At 46.1% G+C, this 26,856-nt stretch overlaps 1 protein-coding gene across 6 annotated transcripts in view; it reads left to right on the top strand.

The window, feature by feature from the left end:
- The window catches only part of SETD3 (SET domain containing 3, actin N3(tau)-histidine methyltransferase), a 76,104-nt gene that overhangs the window by 14,604 nt on the left and 34,644 nt on the right, over positions 1-26,856 (top strand). For 5 of the 6 annotated variants that reach the window (XM_061182893.1, XM_061182890.1, XM_061182889.1 and 2 more), the window contains exons 3-6: positions 1,217-1,309; positions 3,513-3,661; positions 5,702-5,774; positions 6,720-6,976. In XM_061182893.1, coding sequence (XP_061038876.1) covers positions 1,217-1,309; positions 3,513-3,661; positions 5,702-5,774; positions 6,720-6,976 — 572 coding nt within the window. The remainder of the gene's footprint in view (positions 1-1,216; positions 1,310-3,512; positions 3,662-5,701; positions 5,775-6,719; positions 6,977-26,856) is intronic. The other variant, XM_061182892.1, reaches the window with a different exon arrangement.

Below are 26,856 nucleotides of genomic sequence, written 5' to 3'. Positions count from 1 at the left end.
CCTGTGCTCTACAGTAGGTTCTCATTAGTGGTCTATTTTATACATAGTATCAATGGTGTATATGTGTCAATCCCCATCTCCCAGTTCCTACCCCCCCAACCCCTGTTGATTATTTACCACATCTAGTCTTCTCTTTGGGGAACAAAGGGGGCCAGGAGGTTTATCAGGAATGTGGGTCGGGGTCTCTCTCTTTAAACTGATACTACTGTTTTAAAAGGTAAGGGCCGCTGACAGGCCGGGTGCCCGGGGTGCAGCCTTCCACTGCCATGGCTCTGGTCTTGGCGGTAGGTCTTTCGGTTTTGGCCCGACAGAATCTTAGCTTCTTTTTTAGCGGCAACTGTGCCATCTCTTTTTGTAACTCCCCCAGAGTGCTTATTATAGAGCCTTACACATGGATGTGAAATGTTTGTTGACTAATTGTCCTTATGTCCAATTTAACTGGTTCCCTTAGGGAGCCATTGTTAGGGAGTTTAACTAGAAAAAAATGTTGACTCTTAATATACCTTCTTTTCACCATCCACAAGAGTTTTCAGGGAAATGTTTTGCATTTTAGCTTAGCTTTTTAGATTTTCCTGTTATGAGTATTCTGAGGAAAATTGATCAGAGCAGCAAGAATGAGGTAGATGCAAGTTAGGTGCTCACACCTGTGTCCTGTGGTCACAGTGTAATATGTGGCCTGGGTGGTTTCAGAGGGTTTACATGCTTTAAAAAGTATACCTGGTTTATGGGCTTCCCTGGTGGCACAGTGGTGAAGAATCCGCCTGCCGATGCAGGGGACACGGGTTCGAGACCTGGTCTGGGAAGATCCCACATGCCGCGGAGCAACTAAGCCCGTGAGCCACAACTACTGAGCCTGCATGCTGCAACTACTGAAGCCTGCGTGCCTAGAGCCCGTGTTCCGCAACAAGAGAAGCCACCGCAATGAGAAGCCCATGCACCCCAATGAAGAGTAGCCCCCGCTCGCCGCGACTAGAGAAAGCCCGCACGCAGCAACGAACACCCAATGCAGCCAAAAAATAAATATTAATTAATTAATTAATTAATTTTTTAAAAAGTATACCTGGTTTATACTTCTCACCTCTGTCATCACGGCTATAGTATCTTTGTCCTTTAAAAATAAACCAACAGCAACAACAAAACCCAGATCCTCTTTCTTCTGAAGACTAACAAGTTAAGCTGAAAGAAATGTTTGCGTGCCATGGTTTTTGTGTTACAGAATGCAGTAGTCCTGCCCCTGGCCCAGGAAAAGAATGGGAAGAGTATGTGCAGATCCGGTCTCTAGTTGAGAAAATACGAAAAAAACAGAAAGGTAAATTTCCTCAAATGATCATCACATTTTAATAATATCCTGTGGAAACCTGGCATAAGCAGAGAGGCTTTGAGAACGAAGGTCTCGGCATCTATCCTCAGGCCTCCGTGCCTGTCTGGATGGTGATTTTAGAAGGTCTCCTAGATATTAGGACGGAAACTGCATTGGGAAACCATCAGGATTTTCCCCATTTCTGAGGTGCCATTGCTGCTTTGGAAGGGGTAAAAATGTTGAGCTTCAGCGGGGACAGTTTTTCTATCTGGGGACTAAGATGGTATAACTTTATTTTTATTTTATGAAATACATATTTAAATTTGTTTTTGCATCCTGTGTTTCCTTTAGGGTTTGAGGTCAGTACATGGTGTTGTGTGGTCAACACACAAATATATACGGATTGGTTAATGTCTTGTCAAGATGTATGATGAACTCAAATATGTCGATTTAATAAGAGATGTAGTTATATTTCTCAAGCTGTGTTTTTCCAGGGTGTATTCAGTAGGCATCTTAATGATTCTCAGTCAGGCTGGCAATGGGGCCAAGTGTCAATTCGGAAAAGCGTATTCAATATACCTATTGTTTTTGTGCTGTAAAGCACAAAAAGTAGATTTGTATGCAGGCCACACGGAAGGTAGAAGGAGAAAACATAATAAGGAGCCTGCGTTTAGAAGGATGAGAGAACTTCTTTGACTCCCCTTTTGTTTATTGCCATGAAAGTTAGTGGGAAGACGGTTTGTTTTGTATTTGCCGTCTTAGGGAGTCTTTGGGAGTAGTTTTACCGCTCTCCCATGCACATCTGCAAACATGCAGTCTTTAGGTTAGATAGTCTCAAACCCTCAATGGGGACGGGTTCTTTTATAATGTGTTAATTTGCATTAAATGGTAAACTGTGCTAATCCTGGCTCACCAAATTGGTTGCTGAAAAGTTTTTTTATATCCTGAGTTTCTCTGCTGAGTAGAGACCGTTTACTGTAACTGGCACTGAAGTTAGAGCATTCACTAGTTCTCAATAAGGGAAGAGTAAATTCTGTTTTAGAGTGTCCCTAACAAAATCAGTTTTCTCCATTTAGCAGGTACCTTTGCAGACCTAGCCTGGCACGGCCCCAGGGCAGGCAGTCCCCCTTCACAGATCCAGTTAACCATGAATTGTATCTTGGGGACATGGCCACAGGCCCTGGGCTGGGTTCTGTGCCCAGCACCTCATGTGGTCGAAGTTCCTGTTCCTCTCTCTTTATTCCTCAAAAAAATAATGATTTTTCCTATGCATGGCTTTTCATCTTTTTTGATATTTCACACGTGCTGAAAAGTGCCGAAAATAACACCTAAGCAGCTACTGTCTCCATTGGATACATGCCAGAGTCTTGTCGGTTCAACTTCTTCTTTCCTTCCTTCTCACCTACTGGTCCGATCTCTTCCCCTCCCTCCGTGCTTTGATTGGTTCTTATATTTGTTTTTAAGAAATTAGGCGTTTCAGGCACAGCTGAAGCCCCACACTTCCATCCCACTCCCTCCCCTCCCCTTCCCCTCGGGGGGGGGGGGTTGTCTTTACAGTGAATGTGTTTCTGCTTCATGTATAACCCCATACAAATAGATGGTAGTAATTGGTATTTTAACAATTTACGTAAATGGTATCATACTACTGGACTTTCAGAAAAACAGTGTTAAGTTTTGTGTTTCACTTACAGTGATACATATAGGTCCTGCTCATTTAAGTTGCTGGAAGAAATTCAGAGCTCTCCAGTTTTGTGCTCTTAGAATCAGGGTCTAGGGCTCCTCCTTACACACATCTCCTTGTGCATGTATGTGAGCTACTGATTTTTGTTTTCATGGGAGTTTTGTTAAAGAAAGTGTGCACATGAGAGATGGCAGGTGGCTCTAGAAACCTGCAGCGGTCATGAAGGCTTTCCCCATCCCTGTTATTTCACCTAATAGCACCTGACCGCCAATATTCATATCACCTGGGACCAGCAGCTACTGCTCTGTAACCAGCAGGGCGTTCAGGATTTTAACTCACCTTTCCTGTCACTAGTTAAAGTATGTACTGTGACATCTGGTGGTCAGTTTTGATTTTTATTTTCAAGATCAGAGTCTTATTACTATTTCTAGGTAGTTACTTCCAGTGGTCTGTTTTTTATTTTCTGAGAGCAGCATGACTGATATATGTTCTAAAAGTAGCTCTTGTTTTCTAAAACATGGATTGATATAGGTCTGTCTGTTACTTTTGATGGAAAAAGAGAAGATTACTTTCCTGATCTAATGAAATGGGCCTCTGAAAATGGAGCCTCTGTTGAAGGTTTTGAAATGGTGAACTTCAAAGAAGAGGGCTTCGGTCTGAGAGCAACAAGAGATATCAAGGTGAGTTTGTAGGTGAGCTGCTGGTCCGGGAGCGGCTCTAAGAGCGTCTGGGTGGTGTGGCGTGGAGGGCCCAGGACCTGGAGACAGGCGTCTCGGGCTTGTCCTGAGCACACCGTGGGCGTGTCGGCAGCGTGCAGCCCACGCTCCCGCTCCCTGACCCGCAGTCTCCCAGCTGGCCTCGCGGTCCTGAGGAGCCGCAGCCCAGGGCTCTAGACAGCTCCTCCCAGGTCGTCCTCCTTGGAACTGTGCTATCAACCAGTGAGTGGGGCAAGTCGGGTCACATCTCTGAACCTCTGTTAGGAGACCAGAGAACATGCCTCGCGGGCTTTTGAGATTTGAGTGAAGAGGAGGATGTGGGCTTGGGTGGTTGGGAGGGAGAGCACACAGGGCCCTGTGATGGATTGGATGTGGGGGGGGATGGGGGGGGTGGAGGATGGGCAGTGTCGAGGATGCGGACCGGTTTTCTGGAGTGGGTAACTGAGTGGCTGGAGGTGCCACTTACGGAGACAGCAGCAGCAGAGGGGAGGGGAAGGAAGAAGAGAAATATCCATGCGCTAAGGGACAAATGCTCTCCACGCTCGGTCCTTCCTTCCAGATGAAGGGAGCAGCAGCCCCCAGCGGGGCTCTCGGCCTCTCCCTGGCCCTCACTCATGCCGCTCCTAGAGAGGAGGTGTAACGATCTGATGGTTTTGGAAGAAGGATCTGGGCTTGGCCTTTTTCTCCGTGGGAGCTTGTTGCCATATGTGTTCTCTCCCCTGCTCTCTCCACCCTGGGAGTTTTACAGGGCGGGCCACACGTGGGGAGGCCTGTCGGGGCTCCAGTCCTGCCTGTAACTAGGTGGGGAGTCTGTCTAATTCTGGGATTCCGTAGGTGATATTTTGTGTCACCATCTGTTGTATTCTTGTGTCTCTCTCAGTTGGTTCAGAACTTGGGTGGAGGAAATGGATGTTATTTTATTTGGGTCCCTTCAAACTTCCAGCAACATCTCTGGTCAAGTCATAGTTTACTTTTCAGTGATACCTTGATAAGCCATGCACTGGTTTATTAGATACCTGTTAAATATCTAGTGTGTGAATAGTACCTTGCTTGTTATTATACCGTACTTCCAAAAACACCAGGGTCTCTTCCTTCATGAGGCTCATAATATATAGTAACGGACGAGACACACATAAAAATAAATAGTAGACCTTGGTAAAAGGCAAGAGTAAACCAGCTGTCACACATTTTTCTCATCTCTGATGAGAAGCGTCATTAGTATGGATGCCGCCCAGAATATCTTAGCGGTGGTCCGTCTTCACTATGTGCATGTTTTTTTTAAGCTTTATTGAGGCATAATTGATATACAAAATCATACATATTTAACATATATGTTTTGATGAGCTGGGACATATGCATATACCCGTGACACCATCACCACACTCAAGGTACTACGTTGATGTGTATGCTTCAGGCAGTATAGACACACGTACAGGACTTCCTGAAAAGAAGCATCTCATGTTGCCAAAGTAGTGAGATAATGCCTTGGGAAAAAATTAGTAACCAAAGTATGTCTTACGGGCTTGTGCTTTCGCTGGTATCTGTGTGCTTTAAGGTCAAGCATGTGGAGGAAGGAATGTTACTCTAGCTTCAGAAACTCAATAGCAATTCACACTGGCAGGTTAGGGTTTTTGTTGGAGGTAGAATGTTTTTTGTTTTGTTTTTAGAACTTAAGTACAGCAAAGAATAAATAAACACCCTTGTGCTCTATTCCCAAATTGTTACATTTGCTTCGAATTATAGTTGGAAGTCGCTTTTTTGATTTTTTTCTTTTCCCCAGTGTATATAGTTTTTCTTTGGAAACAGGATTCGAAACGATGCGTCTACTCATTTAACTGTAACATAAATGTTTACATTTAAGAGTGTATTTGATAATTAGAAATGAAATGCTTATAGGCAACCTTAAGTTGTATTTCATTGTGATTGGATTTCTGACCATAGATGTAGCTGGATTGACGATTGTAACATGTCTTGGTGATTCTACTATTATTTTTTTCCTCCTAGGCAGAAGAATTATTTTTATGGGTTCCACGAAAATTACTAATGACTGTTGAATCTGCTAAAAATTCAGTGCTCGGTGAGAATAATTTCTGTTTGTTCAAAGCAGAGCAAAAATGATAAAAATATATAAAATTTCATTTTGTGGCGCTAGGGACCATATTTGGTCGTTTTCTCAATTAGTGAAATATTTCCCCAAATCCACATGAAGTGTTTTCCACACTTGTAATCTGACGTAGTAGAAGAATGTCAAAAGAAGAGGGCACCTCATCGGATGAATGGATAAAGAAGATGTGGCACATATATACAATGGAATATTACTCAGCCATAAAAAGAAATGAAATGGAGGTGTTTGTAATGAGGTGGATGGAGTTAGAGTCTGTCATACAGAGTGAAGTAAGTCAGAAAGAGAAAAACAAATACAGTATGCTAACACATATATATGGAATCTAAGGGAAAAAAAAAAAAAAAAAAAAAAAAAAGTCATGAAGAACCTAGTGGCAAGATGGGAATAAAGACACAGACCTACTAGAGAATGGACTTGAGGATATGGGGAGGGGGAGGGGTGAGATGTGACAGGGTGAGAGAGTGTCATGGACATATATACACTACCAAATGTAAAATAGATAACTAGTGGGAAGCAGCCGCATAGCACAGGGAGATCAGCTCGGTGCTTTGTGACCACCTAGAGGGGTGGGATAGGGAGGGTGGGAGGGAGGGAGATGCAAGAGGGAAGAGATATGGCAACATATGTATATGTGTAACTGATTCACTTTGTTGTAAAGCAGAAGCTAGCACACCATTGTAAAGCAATTATACTTCAATAAAGATGTTTAAAAAAAAAAATAAAATAAAATAAAATAAAAAGCCAAAAAAAAAAAAAAAAAAAAAAAAAAAGAAGAGGGCACCTTACCTTAAATGTTACATGACTATCAAGATATTCCTATAACTTTAATATGTGTTTTGAATGAGCACTTTTTAAAGCAGTGCGGAACTGATGCTGTTACCTTCTGGGTTAATTCAGGGCCCTTGTATTCTCAAGACCGAATTCTTCAAGCCATGGGAAACATCACACTGGCCTTTCATCTGCTGTGTGAGCGAGCCGACCCTAACTCTTTCTGGCAGCCCTACATTCAGACCCTCCCCAGCGAATACGACACCCCTCTCTACTTCGAAGAGGATGAGGTTCGCTACCTTCAGTCCACACAGGCCATACATGACGTCTTCAGCCAGTATAAGAACACAGCGCGGCAGTACGCCTACTTCTATAAGGTCATCCAGGTGAGTGGCTGGGAGCTGTTTAAAGGATGTGTCACAGGGTGGGGAAGGAGGGAAATTGATTGCTTAAATGTTCCACCTAAACATTTTGCTTTTTAAGGTAAAAGGCATCGAGTGCATTGTTTCTGTTTTTACAGAAATGTCACTGAAATGTGGTTGGAATACATCTGACTTCCTCAGTGCCCAGTGTTAAAACAAGCAGCGGTTGCTCCTAAGTTATGAAAGTCACTACATTTTTCTGAAAACGAAAGACAACCGTGGACTTTTAGAAGCTCTACAGTGTATCTAGTACAAAAAGATATGCCCCATGTCTAAATTTTCCGAGAAAATGAAAGTCCATTTGTGGGTTCTTCATTACGTATATTAGTAGTAAAATATTGACAATTGATTTCTTTACGTTTTGCAAAGTGTACTGTGTATTATATTAATTTTAATTAGTTCTAAGTAGAAGTGTCACATGGAAATCGCTATAAGGTCATGAACATTTGAATTACACCTGATTGCTCCTTGCTGTGTTTTGGAAGTTCAGCCAGCGTTCTCTTTCCTTTCCAGTTGAACAGCATTTAGACGGCCGAGGGCCAGTGTCAGGGTTCCCTTGGGAGCTAAGAAAGGGCGAGTGTCTCTGCCTCCTGACTCGCCCCTTTCTCATATGCCCACGAATCAGCTCCTGGACTGCTGTACCTAATAGGTGGCAAGTGGGAAAGTGAGCTGCTCCCTTTCCCTTTTCTTTGGGTAATTCGATAACCTGGATTAGGCTTGATTTGGTTGTTCCTTAGCTGGTCTGTCTCTGCTATGTTTTCATTGCTACAGGAAATAATGTTTTTGTGTTCATCATTTGACCTTACAGCATGCTTACTGCACAAGAATGTTACACTCAAAATTATATCCTCCCCTGTATCAAATACTTCAAATACATAAAAAACTATGACTCTTGTCTTCAAGTAGAAATTGCTGTTTTTCTAAACTTTAAACTTCAGGAAGCCTTTAAGAATTATCATATAATATGTATATAGCATTTATTTTGAGTGTGCTTGGTTTGAAAAATATTGATGGAGCCAGACCAAAACTCTGATTATTCGGTTAGTTTGCACCTACAATCCTGCAGTCTAAAGTGTGACGTGGCTCTTCGTGACCTGAAAGGGTTGTGCTTTTATTCCTAGTTCTTAATTGTGTTTCTTCAATGACTAATAAAAGCGAAGCTGACCCTAGCAGGTCTAAGCCTTTGTCATTTCCTATTGTTAGGCAACAAACTGGAAACCAGCTCTTTTCACGAATGTGTTTCTCAAATCGGGGCTGTGAGATGGCGAAGGCTGGCGGCCTACCCCGAGAGGAACTGCCTCTGTGGTCAGGTCGAGGGCTCTGGAACGATGCCGAGTCTCCAGACAGCTGGCTTGGCGTGATCTTTGGATTTTCATTACATTCACCGGTCTGTTTATTTCAGTATTAACAAAGTAGTGCAGTTTTGCTTCAAGGTTCAATGAGATTTGAAATGACCGTGAGTCACTAAAGTACTCTGTTCATTTTGATGGAACCACCTCATGCCAGGTCTCTTAATAACCCTCTGAAATAAACCCCTTTAGATGATGTTTAGGTGACCGAATTATACCACAGTCTGTGTAGTAAATAGTATTATTGTGAACATCTCAGGAACTAGAGAACATTCTAAAAATAAACTTTAATTCAGAAGTTTTTCTGAGAGTAATAAAATTCTCACATGACTAACAAGGACAATTTGGATAACTTATAATGAATCCAAATATCCTTTTTAAAAAAGCAACCACAGTCTTAAAGCATTAATGAATCTATTCATTATTCCTTTTTAGTATTCCTTTATTTATTTATTCTTCCTTTTTATTGAAAACTTTAAATAATAAATATGAAACAAGGTATATCCAAATGTGGAATTATCAGACAATCAAGTGTTGGCTTTTTTGCATAACTAAGCCAGTCTTGAGTATTTGAAAATAATGGTCGTGATTTTAAAAATGGGTGAAGGGGGTCAAAAGGTAAAAAGAAAAAAAAATATATGCAGAATCATAAATTTTAAAAATGATTTAAAGATGCAATCAAACTGTACTTTTCTTGACTGTCAAAAGCATCAAACCGAAGAGAAAGCAAGGTGTGTCTGTGACCACATAATAGCTTCTTCTGTTTTATATCAGTGCATCTCAGCTGGGCGGTTGAGAGGGTATTTGCCCTCGAGAGAGTATTTGGTAACAGTTGGAGACAGTTTTGATTGTTAGGTTTGGGGAGGGGGGGAATGCCACTGGCATCCAGGCTGGGGTTGCTTCTCATGATGTGCAGGGCAGCCCTCAAACAAGGAATTGTCCAGCCCAAAATGTCAGTAGTGCTAAGGCTGAGAAACCCTGCTTTGTATTTATATATAGAGGACAGAGCACCTCAAATACCTGTGTGATTCCAGAAATCACCATCAATCCCTTCTAGTGATTGGATGCCTAGGGCCTGACTGACATTGGTTGCCGGTCACTGCCCCCATATGTCAGAAAGTCTTCATGGGTCAGTTCCAGATCCCCCCGGCTTTAGCTGCCTGCTGTAGCTAGGAGAATATATTTTAAAGTGCTTTTCTGCTTGCTGTCATTTAACAAACATCACTTCTTTTTAAAAACAAATATAAGACTAGGTTTGGAGATGTTTGACTTGTTAAGGATATAAGTACAGGGGAACAAAGATTGAAAAAAATCTAATTGTAAAATTCAGATTACTCTTTACAAACACAGACTTGGACCAAGGAGTCGAGTCGAGATCCTTGAAATTGCGTTTTGAAAATGAACTTTATGTGGTGGGCTATCATCAGTTCTCCACATAAGCTGGTGAGAGTTCAGTCAGGAAGGGGGCATTTAACTGATGGGAGGGGAAGGACCATGTGCCCCGAACGGGGCAGCCCTGACTGAGGGTGGTTTCAGGAAGAGTCGAAGCAGCAGTGGGATAATCTGCCCAAGACAGAGAGGCCACACAGAAAGAGCCTGAGCTTTGTTGTCAGACAAACCTGAGTTGAAATCCTAATAAATATTTATTATTAAATTAAATAGAATTTGGCATTTGTTGCTTTACCCTACCCCTCTGTGTTTGTCTCCTGATCTGTTAGGTAGAAGTAGAAGACCCATTTTTCAGTGTAACTGTTGTCAGCCCAAGTTGGGCTGTTCATCAAAGCCCCCAGCACAGTGCCGGGCTGCAATGCCTGTGGCATGAGGAAACACCAAGGAGGTCGTGGTTGAAGCCACCCCAGCCAGGGCGGCATGGTAGTGGAGAGGGTGGGCTCTGGAGCTGGCCTGCCAGGGTTCAAATCCCCACAGCATCATTTTTGCCAGGTCTCTGTGCTTCTGTTTCCTTTTCTGCAAAATGAGATAATACAGCACCTGTTTCCCAGGGTTGCTGAGTGGAAGAAATGAGTTGATCTACGTGAGGCCCTCAGTACAGCAGTACTTGTCATAGAAATGCTCCATTTCTGTTACTGTTTTGTGTTTTGATCCTTCAGGCCATGCCGTTTGGTTGTTCTGTGTTTTATTGTTTTAAGTTGCATCTCCCCTGTCCCTGCAGTACCTTATGGTAGTATTTCTTAACTTTCCTACTAAAAACTCCTATTGGCCATGGATAATGAAGAGTATTCCTGCAAGACTAGGGCCTAGACCCAAGTGACTCTTCACAAACTCATATTGCTTCGATATCGCATGCTTTTGTTGTTATTATTGGTTTTTTATCTCATGTTTTTAAATATTAAGAATTCATGCGATTGTTTATGTTTGCTGTGGTTTAACAATCATGTGGAATGACTTACTATCAGGTCAGACTGGCACTGTAGGAAAACAGCCCAATTTCTCCCATGACCCTACCTGCCGCTGTGCATCCCTGGAACCCACATTCCAGCGGGAGAAGCATGGCTTCATGTGGAGTAAATGCCGTGAGCCCCACAGTGTGGTCAGTCTAAGGGTGGTTCTTTTTCAGTATAAGAAAATGTGACAGTCACTTAATGTTAGTAAAAATAGACAGCAGAAGAGATGATTGCAAATTGAAAATACATCAGAATGAGCTTTGGCAGAAAATTTCTTAATCAGTGATTTGATTTCTGTGCCTGTTGGAATAGGAACGCAAGGCAGCCCAGAATGAGACGTACTGCTGAGACAACCAGGGGGTCTAGGCTGTGGAGGAGAAGGTTTTTGCGTAAGAATTCACGACAGAGAAAAACAGATTTAAGCACGAGTTATCTTTTTAAAAATCATATTTTGAGTCTAGCTGTTCTTCTAGTTTCAGGATGTTCCCAGTGCTTATAGAAGTCTTCAATAACAATTGAGAGTAAACATGAGTGTTAACACGGTACTGCTGTTATTTTATGTGTCATGTTTTCTCACTTCAGTACCAAACCATACATCTTATGCTTTTCCAGGCTTGGGTGTTGGGCTTTTTCTCCTTTTTAGTAGACAGATCACTTCAGCAATGCATTATCACTCGGGGGAAAGTGAGTAGGATTACAGCAGTTCATGTTTAACATTTTCAGTACAGCGACCTGCCCTCAGTTTGATTTTTTTTTTTTTTGGCATTGTAGCTCTTAACCTTTTTCAGGGTCTTGGGAACCCTCTTCCCAAAGACGTGTGTGTGTGTGCTATAATCACAAACCCTGGCATACCATTTGGGGGCTCAAATTCCAGAACCTGATTTGCAGTTTTTTGTTATGACTTCCAATTTAAAGTCATTTTTCTGGGGATGCAGACCAAACTCTGGTCTGAGCCGAAACTCATTCTTTTTCTCCTGAGCTGGCCGCTGGCCTGAAGGTCTGCCAGCCCCGGCCTGGCCACTGTCTCCTGGGGGCACCAGCAGTGTGACGCAAGCACGGCTGGTCCCTGTGTGGTGGCGATCCCAAGTCCCTGGGAGAGGAGCACAGAGACGTGTTCATAGTCATCTTGCTTCAGCCTTTAGGATGTTTATTCTAAAAGAAAACTGGCACTAATACTAACTTCCAGGAATTATAAATGCCTTTAGGTAAATTTCTCTGCATTGCATTCTTAATGTTTAGAGAAACCTCTCTCTCTCTCTCTCTCTCTCTCTCTGCTTGTTGTTGCCTAAGAACTAGGAAAATAATTTCCTCCCAGCATATTTTCTTGGTCAAAGGCTTTTGAGTGCGGCCGCCTGGTAGTTCAGGTTACTTTCTGTCTTTAGTTTGCTTTACAGAGTTGGTTTAAAAGTCTTTCCAGGCCTCTGCTCGTCCTCATCTGTGCAGTAGCGCTTGGGCTTCACGGTTCTTTAAGGTTTTTACATTGTATCTGCATTGTATTCTTCTTGAGATGTGCAGTATACAGTGTGTCCTTTAGGAATCTAACAGATGATAGTATGTAACCAGAAGCCTCAAACTCAGGGAATTTTTTGTGCATACCTGCAGTTAAGATCTCACACCTGCTGGTGAAACATTCTACTGCAGCTTCATGGTTGAGAAATGTCAACCCCCAAACTCAGGAAGCTCAATTTAGAAATTGTGGCTCAGCCAAATGCTGGAAAAGGCTCGTGGGGATTGAGAACCTGAGTGGTGGTAGAATTTCTTCCTGTCAGTTTGTGAAGGGGGGCGCCAGGGAAGAAGAGAGGATTAATAGTAGAGGCAGAACTTGGCCTTTAAAACTGCTGCAGAGCTTTAACCTATAAAAGTACACCTGACAGACCAGGACATTCCAAAGTTCCGCTCCAAGGTGGGACTTTTGCATGGAAATATATGACTAGTTTTGTGATAGAAATCAGTGGGGAAAAAAGTAGGATTTGGCTTAAACCCAACTTTGAAGTGGTGTGATTGTGAGAAAATGAAGAAAATCATATCTTGACTTAACGTAGATGAATGATAGTCCAAATATTTCTCACCCATGTCAATGAAAAAGAAATGAACAGATCCTGTGAATGAGCTGTTTGTCTAGTTGATAATCCCATGTAGTGGGCTGGGCACTGCGATGTGGAGTTAAGAGCTCCCAAGGTTAAGAGCGCTCTTGGGATGCGCACAGTTTCCTGTGCTGGTGAGCTTGAATGTGATGCTCTTTTAAGTAAATTCAAGTGTATGGAGTTTAACAGCATAGAGGCATATCTATAAAATTACTATTTTCCCATTGATCTCATCGTTTAAGTGATTTATCGCACCTTACTTGGGTCTCCTCTTTTTATGCTGATCGAATCTGAGAGGTGCAGGGGAGGGGCTGATGGAGAGACTCCTGTGTGTGTTAAGTGCTGTGAATTTTATTTCAAGGCTTCCGCCTTTCCTGCCTAATGCTGCAGGACGGGGGGAGGCTGTGTCACGTTGGCCGTCCTCCCGGACCGGCAGCTTCTCCCACCTGGCCAGGCCCGTGGTGGCAGGAGACCCGCGCAGCCAGACTCACAGCTTGCTGCGAACAGGGCCTGCCCAGAGGCCAAGGAAGGTGCCACTTCTGGTTCTCGGCATCCCGTGGCAGTTGTGGCTGAATGTCAGTTGCTGTCCCATTTCTCGCTGTTCTCCTTGTCCCTGACGGAGCCACAGGAGAAGAGCACAGACGTGAATTTTTGCTGGAGATAGATTTACCTCTGTTTTCCTGAAGCTCATAGAGAAAATCTGATCATGCATGTACATAGAGAAATCTGATCATGCATGAGGCCTGCAGGAATGAACATCAGATTTGAGTGAAGCCCCTGAGCCTCAGCGTACTTTAAAGATCCAGCGCCTTGACACGTGCAGGCGATGTACGTGGGCATCAAATGCTGTCCTAGACACGTGTGGGTGCGCGTACCCGAGAGCCCCGCAAGGAAGGGTGTGCACTTGCGTTCATGGAACTTGACTTACGCTGGTGGCTGAGGTGGTGACGGGCACCCCCGGTTTACGTGCAGGTTTACTCCACGTCATCCCTGAGGCCGTGGGGAGCTTGGGGGGCTCTCCGTAGCCGGCTTCTCCCTCCGTTGGCCCTTCCCCTCCACCTAGAAACCTGTGTAAGGGTCTTCCTTCCAGGTGAACCAACCCACCTTCTCCTCCTGACCTTGGATTCACTCCCCTTCTTTTTGTTTTTAGCCCATTGTATCCTCCTGATTGTTCATTCAACTACTGTTTATTGAAGATCTCAAGCGTGAGGCACCATACCTGGGGACCGGGACTAATGTCCCTGGGGGTACAAAGAGGTGTTTTTGAACTTTTTATTTTGAAATAATTTTTTCGACTTAGGAAAAAGTTGTAAACATTGTACAGAGTTGAAAGCCTGGCCGTGGGCACCACCTCCTGGATACCCTGCTCCTGCCCTCGTTCCCATGTAAGTTCCCTCCCAGAGGCACGTGTGTTCCGTATGTGACGCTCTCGTTCTCAGCCAAATTCCTGACAATGTCGCGACTCCTGACGCAGGGTGGGGGGTATGGGACACCGAGGAGGTGAGTCAGAGGCGATGGTGGGGATGAGAGAAGGCGCTTCAGTGGCTGGGGGTATCGAGGTAAACGTGGCTTCTGTGGTGAGGGCACTGGTTGGAGATGCAGGATGTGATGGGGAGAGAATGATGCCCTCTGATTCCAAGCTGTGCCCGGAGTCCGAGGGGCCTCTTCCCATCCTGTGAGTCGTGTTCTGTGCCGGGTGCCCTGGAGCACTGGCCGGACCGGGAGGTGGGAGTGGCTCCTGAGCTTGCTGTATGGACCCGTGGTCACTAACAGAAGATTCTTCGTGGGGACAGAGCTGCCCCATCGGTGTGACCCTCCCTGGGCTCTCTCCTCAGGGCTTTAGTCCTGACAGTCACCCTGTGAGGGAGGCAGTGTCCATCCTCCCTTTGCAACGGAGCAGTGGGAGATGTGGGGTTCCCAGGCCCGGGTCAGAGCAGGCCGGCCGGACCCCAGCCCTCCCAAACCGGGGTCGGCGGCTCACAGTCTTTCTCTACGGCTCTTTCTGGTCTTACTTTTGGGACAAAGAAGTGGTCTAGTTTTTTTTTTTTTAATAAATTTATTTATTTTTATTTATTTTATTTTTGGCTGTGTTGGGTCTTCGTGGCGGTGCGCGGGCTTCTCATTGTGGCGGCTCCTCTTGTTGCGGAGCACGGGCTCTAGGCACATGGGCTCCAGTAGTTGTGGCGCACGGGCTCAGTAGTTGTGGCACACGGACTTAGTTGCTCCACGGCACGTGGGATCTTCCCGGACCAGGGTTCAAACCTGTGTCCCCTGAATTGACAGGCAGATTCCTAACCACTGCGCCACCAGGGAGGCCCAGAAGTGGTCTAGTTTTGAGGGCAGAGCAGTCTTGTTCAAAATCTCTCTTGGGCTCTTATTTTGCAGAAAGCTGTGCCGTCCCCTGGGCCTGCACAGGGCACCTGCTGGGGTTCCTTCCAGCTCCTGGAGGGACCCCCGTCCAGCCTCAGTCTCACTCTATGCAGAGGTGGGAGAGGGTCACACGCAGAGGAAGCCTCACCTGCAGAGGAAGCCATAGGCTGCTGGCTTTCCCCCACGCTGGGATGAAGCTGGTGGTCCTCTCTCTCTCTCTCTTTCTTTCTTTCTTTCTTTTTTTGTATCCTTACCAACTTGACTTTTAATGTTATAAAAAAGTGGAAACACTGGAACTTAGGAAAAATCACTCCAGGCTTGCATGTTCTCTGGAGAGTTTCCAGCGACTTTGTGATCTTTGTAGAGCCTCTGGCTGTCTTGCTGAGATGCACTGACCTGTGTCCTTGCTTTTTCCCGATAGCTGACCTTGAGCATTACTAATTTGTGTTAAATGTGTATGAGTGTTGTCCTTATCATGTCCTTATTTAAGGTTTCTGACTTTGTAGATTATTCATTCTAAACGTGTATCTAATTTTCATCATTTTTATAAATACAGGCTGCAGATATGACATTTAAAAACATCCTATTTGTGTTTTTAACCGTTTGCTTGTTTTGTATAATGTTATAGCAATTCAAATAGATATAGACTTCACCTGCTGGGAATCTAGTGTTCTTTGTTTTTTCCAGTTTTTGTTTCAGCAGCCTTTGAGGGACTCAAGAAACGAAATGCTCTTTCTCTGTATTCCTGGTTCTAAATGAGGGAAGCCATACCTGCGTCCAGTCGGTGGCGCATATTCCTTCTTGGCAGTTATTAAGGAAGGTCACCGTTTTGTGGTGTCTGTACAAGCGGGGAGGCTGGGCAGCCCCACACTCTGTGTCCTCCTGTAGAAGTTTTCCAGGTAAGATTCCCAGATCTCCAGGCTGCCGTGGTTGCTAGGGCACTCCTGTCTCCTGCCCTTGGCTGGCCCGCTGGCTCTTCTGTCTGGCAGTCCTCCTGTGAACGACAGCCTTCCTCCCCTTACTCGGCTTGTCACCTGGGCCCCTTGAGAAAAACTTCCAACTTTGCTGATCAGAGTTGGAAACGGAAGTCCAACAAAGCCATTACAAGGGTAATCATTCATGGCAATGCCGGCTGTGTGTCCAGCACTGTGAGAGCTTTCTTGCCTTTTATTCCAGGAACTACTGCCTTCCCATGAGAATCTGGGACAGAATTAACCAAATTAGATTCAGCGGAAACCTCCAGTCCTAGGGCCCAAGTCTTTGGGGCATCACCCCGTTTTACAGGTGAGGAGATGGGCTGAGTGGCGAGTCAGGATTGAAGCCCAGATCCTCCCGACCCTAGAGGCTGTTTTTCCCACTTCCCTCGTCTCCACAGATCCATCCTCTTTACAATTCCTTCTCTCCCCTTCTAGCCCCCGCTTTACCAGTCCTGGGTCTTTCCCACAAGTCTGATCAGTAGAACTTTTTTGAAAATACAAGTTTAAAAACAAAAGCTTCAAAATTGTTTTTTCTTGAAACCTGCTTTTTTTTCCCAGCCCCCTAAGGTCTGTATCTGGTGATTACATTCCCTGTTCTGTGGGATAGGAATTTTGGTTTTATTTTTGTTTTGTTTTGGTTTGAGTGTGTGTGATAAGACGAGAGCCTGCTTCTATTTTTTGAGACCTCTGACAAGCGCCCTTACGAGAACACTCTCCCAAGTGAGCAGACACATTGGCAACCACTCATGCTGGTTGACGTTGACGTGCAAATTCTGTTCCTTCCCTGCAGAGCTGTACTGCTTTCATAATTGCTTATGACCTAAGAACTTCTGGCTTAGGCTGCAACCATCCCATGGCCACTCTGCGTATCCTTCTCACCTTCTCTCAGGGAGAAAAGCATTTACAGTAGAAGCATGAAAAGGAATTAGAGGCAGTAGAGGAACCTCCATAACATCAGGGATTATATTATTAATACATCCTTTTTACTCGAGTTGGGCCGGGACCTCTCGGCAGCTGGATGTGGAGGCACAACTGGGACTGTCCACCCCCTCTGCATTTTAGTACCAAGCGGAAGAGTGGATTGAGCTCACCCTCCGGTGAGCTTGAGGGAATGCGTAGACCTGCATGGAGTGAGATGGTGAGGACGATCGCTTTAACAGAATCGGTAGGTTAGTGAGCGTTCACAGACAGGGAACAAAGGCGCCTGTGTTCTGTTGCCCTTATTCCATAAGGTGCTGTGGATTAGACACAACCGCAGTCCACTCCGCCTGACTTCCTTGGATTTGAGAGCCCGAGCGTAGGTGGGGCTTTGCTGTTGGTATTCGTCGGGCTGTGTGCTTCCTGCATTTGCACTGCATACTAACTCTACGTAGGATTGATGCGGGCAGGCAGGATTGATGCGGGCAGGCGCTCTGATTTGAGTATTTAGTGCCTCATTCTAGCCCTGGTGGGTTAGATCAGGTGGACCACATCTTTTACCGTTATGGAAACTCATTTTAGCAGCGTGTTTCTGCTGGGCAGATTATCCAAAAAATTGCCCATTCAATATAATAATTTTTAAATAGTCTTGTTAATAGCAGCTTCTTCCGACTCTGCCTAGCCATCCGTTCTGCACCCAGCTTGCCAGTTTTCGGAGGAGTCGGTGTCCTGTAGAAGAAAGAACAGTCCCTCCGAGTCTGAGCTTGTCACCCGCTAGGTAAATCTGGTCAGGTTAAGTTGGAGTCTGAGTTCCCTCATCTGTAGAAAGGAGACATGGGTGCCCGCCAGCCAGGCTGTGTGGGAGTGAAGAAGAGGCATCTCTGCGGGGCTCAGCATACAGGAGCCAGCCCTGCAGACTCAGCGGGTCGGCCACACCCTCTCCAGGGCCGTCCTCTGGCCTCTGCTAGAGCGCGGTCCCTGCTCAGGGCCCGATCTGACAAGGCAGCCCTTCCCAGCGTGAGGACTACTTAGAGGACCGGTCCTTGTATGGAGGCAAAACATGCCTCCCTGGAACGTTCATCTGAGTCATTTCCTGACTTGAGAGCAAAAGAGTCGATTTCGTCTTCTGCCACGACTCCTTCCCTCCCCGTCTCCCCCCACCCGGCTGAGGCATTCGTTCAGCAAACACCTCTCTGCAAGGTGCACCTGCTTGGAATCGACGGTTTACAAAGTTAGGCAGAAGCTTGCTTGCTGGGCCTGTAAAATTAATTCAGTAAAAAGTGATATTTGAGGGCATAGATTGAAAGAGAAGGAAGAGTCCTTTCAGCTGAGAAGTTTAGGGGACTTTTTTTGTTTTTTGTCATTTTTAAATGGGAGCAGTGGTGGTTGGAGAAGGTGATCTCAGAGACGGGCCCCCGCTGCTCTCCGACCTCGCCTTTGGCCTATTTTTTCCTCAAAGCACATTAGTACCTGACAGCATATGTGTATTTCTTCATTCATTTGTCTGTCTTCCCAACCAGAATGTCAGCACACTGGGGGCAGGGGCTGTGTTTTATCCTCAGCTGGAAGGGGCCTAACACATAGCGAGGGCCCAGTCGCGGTTTGTTGGGTGAATAAAGCCACCAGCCAGTAGCCGAAACAGCAGCAAATAGCATTTAATAAAACTGGTCAGACACTGTGCCTTAGTTCGTTTCCTCCTGTCAGCATCCAGTGAGAGGTGTGATTCCTCTTTCCTACTGAAGAGCAGACCTGCCGGGCCTCACGGGTGGGCAGTAGCCAGGCTGGGTCTCAGGTTTGGCTCAGACCCCAGAGCCTGTGCTCTCTGCAGGCTGCAATCCTCCCTGCCCCCCTGAGAGTCCCAGAACTCAGGCCACCTGTCACTCAATCATCTGTTTTGTGGCTCTTCTGGAACCTGCAGGGGGTCAGGAGCAGACTTCTCTTCTGTGTTCCCTAGCTTAATTCTCTTCTGTTCTGTGGGGATGTTTGGCTGTTTCCTGTGTTCAGATAGCTCTCTAATTTTTCGTGGTTTGTAAGAGATCACCAGCAATGACTATGGTCACATGTACAAGTTTTCTCAATATTCAAGTCAGTTATTTTTGTTTGTTTGTTTTATTTTTGGTCTGGAGCAATTCTGACTTGTTTAAAATGGCTAGTCGCTTCCTTTCTTTCTTTCTTTCTTTCTTTATGGCTGTGTTGGGTCTTCATTTCTGTGCGAGGGCTTTCTCTAGTTGCGGCGAGCGGGGGCCACTCTTCATCGCGGCCTCTCTTGTTGCGGAGCACAGGCTCCAGACGCGCAGGCTCAGTAATTGTGGCTCACGGGCCTAGTTGCTCCGTGGCATGTGGGATCTTCCCAGACCAGGGCTCGAACCCGTGTCCCCTGCATTGGCAGGCGGATTCTTAACCACTGCGCCACCAGGGAAGCCCGCTAGTGGCTTTCTTACTGTCGTTTCTCTTACTTTGGAATTCGTTTTCCTTCCAGTGATGATGGACACCCAGTCCAGGCCACTGTCCTGCCTTCCAGAGGGTCTCTCCACTCTTAACCCTCCTGTCTGGGTCTGTGTGTAGAACTAGAGAGATCTTTTTGTAACATAAATTATACCATACTGCTGGTTTACCATCGCACTTGGAAAAACTCAAAGGGCAAGGCTGCTGAGATGGCCCCTCCTCCCACTTCAGGTGAATCCTCGGGTGCCCCTCCCTCCCCGTCGCTGCAGTCCGCGCCACCTGGCTGTGATCAGTTCGCTGGTCTTGCCCAGCCTCTCTGGCCCCATCTGCTCCCTTTCTGCAGGGGCTTCCCCCAGTTCTGTGCATGGCTGCCTCCTTCTCAGTCTTCTGGTTTCAGCTAAAATGTTGCAGTTTGAGTGAGGCTTTCCCTTACCCTAAAGTAGATCTGCCTTATCCACTGTGTTAGTGTGTTAGTCAGAACTCTTCTGAGAAACAGAACCGACAGGATGTGTCTATGTGTATAGAAGGAGATTTATTTTAAGGAAATGGCTCACATGATTATGGAGGCCGGCAAATCCAAAATTTACAGGCCAGGCCAGCAGGCTGGAGACCCAGGAAAGAGCTGATGTTGTAGTTCAAGTCCGAAGGCCTTCTGCTGCAGACTTCCCTCTTGCTTGGGGGGAGGTCAGGCCTTTGTTCTGTTCAGGCCTTCAGTTGACTGGATGAGGAGGAGAGCAATTAGGGAGGGCAATCTGCTTTACTCAGAGCCCACCAATTTAAATGTTAAGCTCATCCAAGAACAGCTTCACAGACACATCCAGAATAATGTTTCACCAAATATTTGGGCACGTGGCCCAGCCAAGTTGACAGATAAAATTCACCATCACAGTTAGCATACTTTTTTTTTTTTCTTTTTTAAAGAGCTCCTGACTTATTTATTTATTTATTTATTTATTTTATTTTTTTGGCTGTGTTGGGTCTTCGTTTCTGTGCGAGGGCTTTCTCTAGTTGTGGCAAGCGGGGGCCACTCTTCATCGCGGTGCGTGGGCCTCTCACTGTCGCAGCCTCTCTTGTTGCGGGGCACAGGCTCCAGACGCGCAGGCTCAGCAGTTGTGGCTCACGGGCTTAGTTGCTCCGTGGCATGTGGGATCTTCCCAGACCAGGGCTCGAACCCGTGTCCCCTGCATTGGCAGGCAGATTCTCAACCACTGCGCCACCAGGGAAGCCCTAGCATGCTTTTTTAAAATTTGTGTGTTGACTTATTATCTGTGTCCTCCTCTGGAGTGACCCTGCTCTCCAGGCGCCACCGTGGCACTGTTGCCGGCACAGTGCCTGGCACACAGAGCTCGGGCAGAGCTCGTTCAGTGGGGAGCCGGTTGCCTGCCAGCTCTCCAAGTGAGTCTCGCGTGGCCAGGGCCTCGTGGGAGGTGAATGGCCAAAGTCCAACCTGTCCTCCGCTCCCTAAGCTGCGTCCCCTCAAAGCTGCATCCTCACAGGCAGGCAGCTTCTTCCAGTTTGTACAAAGGTCCTCTGATGTCCCTAAACCTGATGGGACATCAGAGGAGCCATGTAAATGAGGACTGTCTCAAGTCTAACAGAGCATGCCGTCACTCTGCCCAAGGCTCGGTGGCCCTGGACACCTGTGTCCTAGCCTTTCTTCCTCCGTCTTCCCAGATGTGAAACTTACAGTGAGGGGAGGATTTATCAGATCCTCTGCTTTTAGCAGACTTAATCTAGTAGGTATCCATAAAACTGGTTTATACTCTCTTGGGCTACTGTACTTTTCTCTGTAAAAAATAAAATACTGTCTATATTTTCCAAAAGATTAGGTGACGTGAAATGTACTTCACAACACTGTCGGCTTCTGTTGTTCTTTCATTCTTAGCTGGTGTTCACGACCAGGCTCTTAGGCTCAGGTTCAGAGTCTTCTGCAGATGTGCTCTGGGCCATTTTTCTTCACTTCCCACCAGATGTCCTCCCCTGCCATGTTCCCTCCACTGACTCTGCCCTAGCCAGGGCTTCCGGGCTGTGCTGGGCCTGACGTCCGCTCCTTATGTCGCTCCAGTGAACGGCTCCTCCTGTGCGTGTTGCTGTGTGGCCATCCGAGGCCCCGTGCGTTCCTTCTGACCCTCTCCCCAACCGTTTCCTCCTGGAAATTACTGGGTGTCTCCACCTCACATATGACTGTAGCAAAATGCCCTACAGTTATTGACAGTTGAAGCCTGAATTATATTTTTGGAGAGCTGTTACTTTTAGGCCCACCTGTGTTCCTTAGTCCTCGAGCTTTGTCATTTTTTTTTCATTTCACAAATCAATTATATTCTTTTGGCGTACAAGAAAAAGTGAGTTCTAAATATTAGTTGTTGAAAACATATCATGGATACTGTGTTTATCATGGATAAACTGTATCCACAGTATCATGGATAAACTGTATCCACAGTATCATGGATACTGTGAAAACATATCATGGATACTGTGTTTATTTTTATTTATATTCAGCCTCATCAGGAAAAAATTATAATAGTATTCATTAAAAATTTTAAGTCAAATAACTACCTATTTAAAGTATCTTCTAATAATAATGGTGTTTTGCTGAATGCTGGCTTCTCCTCCAGGTCAGTGGTAGGTGCTATAAGGAGATAGAGAAGTAATCCGAGTCCTTGCCTTGTAGAAATTTATAGTAGAGATGGGAGGAAAACAATTGGCAGGAGACGTTGAAGAGCAAAAATGGGAAACTGAGGCAGTGACTGCTGTCTGAGCTCCTGGGGGGCAGTCAGGTGGTACCTGAGTTGGGGCTCGAAAGGCAAAATTGTCTGGTAGAGGGAGGGAACTACTGTCAGCAAAGGTGTGGAGTTGGGGGGGGCGGCAGGACACATTCCGAGGAGGGGAGACAGCCGAGGCCCAGCAGAGGCCACAGCCGCTGGATTTGAGGGAGGTCATTTAGGGGTTGGCAGCAGGGACCAGCTCCCAGAAGTTGGGTCCCTGCATCTCCCTGGGATGCCTGTAGCTTCTGTGGCTCGTGCCAGTGTGGGGTGAAATGGCTGTGGCCTCAGTAGTTGTATTTTATGACACCTGCCCAAGTGGCTCAAACTCTCTGAGCCTCAGTTGCCATAATTACCTCCCACCCTGTCTCACAGCTGAGCTATCAGGGAATAAAATGTGGTTTTAAAACGTAGCATTCTGTTAATGTAATTAACCAGAAGCTGGATTTGAGCACACTTCTGTGATGTCAAAAAGGAAAGTTCCAGTACTGGATGTGAAAAGCAGGAGGATGAAACAGAAAGGCCTGTTCGCAGGAGCTGGGATGGAGGGTGCAGGAAGGAGGGAGGGTGGGAGGGCACAAGGGCCTTCAGCAGGCTTTGGGGTTTCTGCCCTGCATGTCATAGGGAGCCCTGGGCAGCAGAGTGATCAGGTTGGCCTGGGTTTGTTTGCTTGTTTAAAGATAACCTCGTGGCAGGGAGGCCAGAAGACCAGTTAGCCTGAGGAATTTGAGAAGTATCTGAAGGTTGGATTGACCGTATCTGGTGACAAACTGGATGAGAGGAGTTTGGGAGAGAGTTAGTTTAGGATGACCTTGAGCTTTCTGGAATAAACTGGTTTTAAGTTTACTATTCCCCCCTTATTCCTAAGCTGACTTTACCAGCCTTTCTCTATTTCTAACCTTTATGGTTTAGAAAGGAAACTTTTGATCCTAAATTTCTAGCTTATTCTAACTTGTTTGAATGCAAGACACCGAAAGTAATCTTTGTATCTGAGTTTTCAGACAGGTTTATTTTTTACTTTGGAATATATATTTCAAGCAGAAATCTTTTGTATGCAAAAGTCAAGCCTGGAGCAAATCTTTATTGTGAAATTATAAGCTCGTGAAGGTGAAGGTTTTAATGGAAGTGCTCACCCAACCTTAACCATAGTGACACATGCACAATAGCACGTCTGAACGAAAAGCTGTCAGACGAGCAGCGTTCAATTTAAATATATCAGTGATTTCAAGGCTGTCTCTAATGAGTTCTGAGATCTTTTTGTCAGTCTCATGTTTTTTCCTTAAATGCTGTGAAATCATTTAAAATTAATAAGCCAGTTTTTATTTGGTGGCGTTTACATCAGAACTGCTACCATCAGCTTGGAGGTCCTTGCTCTTGTGTGGTCTTCTCATCAGTCTAATGCGAGTTAGTGGCTGTGGTTTCTAGAACCAGAAGGACAGCAGCTTCCTGTTAACAGGTCGGTACGCTAACCAGAGGGACCTCCTAGATACAGCTGCTGGGTCTCAATGCTGGCACTTCGTCACCTGAACGTGGGCGGCGTAGTGACAAGGGCAGTGTTTCAGTTACTGCTAATGTAGATGTGAAATGGAACTTCCTCGAGGGAGTGAAGCGTTGGACCAGGGTGTATGGAGGGCTTAGGAGTATTATTCCCAAACCGAGAAAGGTCTGTTGGGAAGGATCAGTTTCTGTCCGTGTCACACACAGACCCGCACGTCGCAGAATCACGCAGAAGTCCCGCTGCGCCTAGGCCTTTTCTCTCTGGCGGTCGGCCCCTGTTACCCAGCACCACTGATGTGGGAGGAGCGCTGGTAGGTGCTGGGGCTGCAGACGTGGCTTCTGGCCTCAAGGAGCTCTCCATCTAGCGGAAAACCAAATCTCGTCCCGTGAGAGAAGAGCGAGGGGTAGGGGGCACTAGCCCAGAGGCGAGGGGAGAGCAGAGAGACTGGGGAGTGAGGAGAGGCTTCTCAGAGGCGGGTGAGGTAGCTGACCCTGAGGAAGGTCTGGGGTTCACTGGGGGGCGTGGGCAAAGGGTACAGGCTGGCCACTCAGTGCAGCTGGAGCGTGGTGCGCACGGGGCAGAGGAAGTAAGGGTGGAGAGACAGGCTGCAAGGGGGCGGGGGAGCAGGGCCAGCACGGCAGTAGCACTGCATTTGGTGCCCAGATACTCATTAAGCACACTGAATCCTCACAACCACCCTCCCGGGTCTGGCTGTGATTCCCATTTGACAAAACGGAGGCCTATTTGCTGGTCTGTCTGTTCCAGGACTTAAACTCATGCCCAGTTACTGGTACCCAAGAACTTAGATTCCTACCTGAGTCTGATGTACCTTCCGGATCTCCAGTATCATGCTGACTTCACCCTGTAACCAAGGGAGCTGGTCGCTCGCTCTGTAAGCATTTACGGGGTGCCCACGGCTCAGTAACTAATCTGGTTTGTATTTCAGCGTAAGCAGTTACAATGCTTTAAGCGGTGGACACGTACTCACGAGTCCTGCTAAAGCGGAAGCACCACAGAGGCAGGGGTTGGCCTGCGTGGATCGGGCACCCAGCCCAGTGAGTGCTGGCGCGCAGCGAGAGCTTGGTAACCGGTTACTGGGTAAGAAATACAACTCCTGGGTGAGGCCGAGAGTAGGTGGTGACCGACCCACAGTGTCAACACTTTTGGACACAATTCTGGATTTTCTTTCGAGTGTGTGGGTAGCACTAGCTTCCTGGACAGGCTGCTCTAGGAATGAAAAGCACATGAGAACATAGCTGTGGACCAGATCAAGCCTGCATTAAGGAAAAATCTTTCCAAGCCAGCTTCACCTACTGTTTTTCTTTTTAATTTAAAGGAGCTGCTTAATTTCAGCAAGACACTCATCCTGGTGCCTTAGTAGAGGAGCAGAGAGTGACTCTCAGTGTGGTCGGGGAGATGACAGGTGGTGTCAGGCTCTCTTCCTGGGCCTGTCCTGCCGAACACTTTTGTCGGGATAGTGAAAAGACCTAGGAGGCATGCTGGTCAAATTTCTGGGTGGTGAAAAACCAGGGAGACTCCCTCCGTAGGCTAAGCCTGTCTTGATTCACGAAGCTCTTGGCCACACTGGAAGGATACGACCGAGCAGGAATCACTGGGAAGGCAGTGGGCACAGCAGGAGGACTGGTGACTGGACCTCAGAGCCCTGGGGCCCTGTCCTCTGACAGTAGCTCATTTTGTGACCGTGGACCAGTCACTCACACTGTCTCAGCCTCACTTACTAAAAAAGGGAAACAAACCTGCCCTGTGTCCCCTACAGGAGGGTGGGGCAGGTGAGAAATGAAGGGAAGCTGTTTTTAGGTAATAGAGCATTTTACAAATGCATGTTTTTAAAAAAGAAGCTACCTGTCACTGCCCTTCGGGGGTCCTGAAGAGGCAAATCGTGGATGAGGTGTGAAGGGACCTGGCTGGCCAGCCATGGTTCCTCCCGGTTCAGGGAACCACGGTGTGGCTTCTACAGTCACCGCCCTGTGGGTGCAAAACTCAGCCCTGCTCTCTCCTCAGTCTAGTGGGGGAAAGCTAAATGGCAATAAAGCATGCAAGTAACAGTTTATGGCAATAAAGCATGCAAGTAACAGTTTATGGCAATAGAAGGCTCTTGCTTGTTGGTATAGGGTCAGTTACCAAAATTCTAGGGAAAAGCTGCTAAGAGAGCTTTAGAGGCAGGAAAGATACAAGTGATTTGAGTTTATCACATTAAAATAGAGCTACACTTTAAAGGCAGTAAAGGTCAATAATCGCTTCCAAACATCAAACATTTTAAACTGTTTTTTTAATAAGATTTATCTTCAGTCTCTCCACACATTATACATGGCAAGTAATGGGAAAAGGTAAAAATAGTATGTATCTATTGATGGATTATATCACATATAGCAAATAGGCCTTTGCTACGTCAGTTATTTAAAATGGTCAATATTAATGGCATAAATATATGATAGAAAAAAAAGGTAGGGCCATCTGGTAGCTCTCTGTAGTAGTACCTTCTGTGGCAAAGATGAACAGTTTGGGAAATGTTCTGTTGACTTTTTAAATGGAGATTTAATTTATACACTAAAGCACACATGCATTAAGTATGGATTAGTCTTTATACTAAGTAACTAAATCAAAGTCAAGATATGGAACATTTTTACCATCCCAGGAAGCTCCCCAGTCTCCTTTCCCAGGCTGTGTCCACCCACCCTTTTCCAGAGGTGACCACTATTCCGATTCTGTCACCATGGGTCAGTCTTGCCTGCTCACGAGCTTCCTGTCATTAGGCTTGTCCAGCGTGCACTCGCTTGCATCTGCCTTCCTTTGCTCAGTGTGAGATCCATCCAGGTTGCTGGGTGCAGCGGTAGTTTATTCCCTTATTGTTGCTGCATAGTTTTCCAGTGTTTGAATATACCACATTTATCCATTCTCTTATGGATGGACATTTTGGTTGTTCCCACTTTTTGGCTGTTGTAAACGAAGCTGCTGTAAGTAATCCTGTGTATGTCTTCTTGTGGACCTATGCATTCCTTTCTTCTGGGTGTTCTTGGA

The sequence above is a fragment of the Eubalaena glacialis genome, chromosome 2 (genome assembly GCF_028564815.1).
Source record: "Eubalaena glacialis isolate mEubGla1 chromosome 2, mEubGla1.1.hap2.+ XY, whole genome shotgun sequence".
Lineage (NCBI taxonomy): Eukaryota > Metazoa > Chordata > Mammalia > Artiodactyla > Balaenidae > Eubalaena > Eubalaena glacialis.
This window is presented reverse-complemented; position numbering and strand designations above follow the sequence as displayed.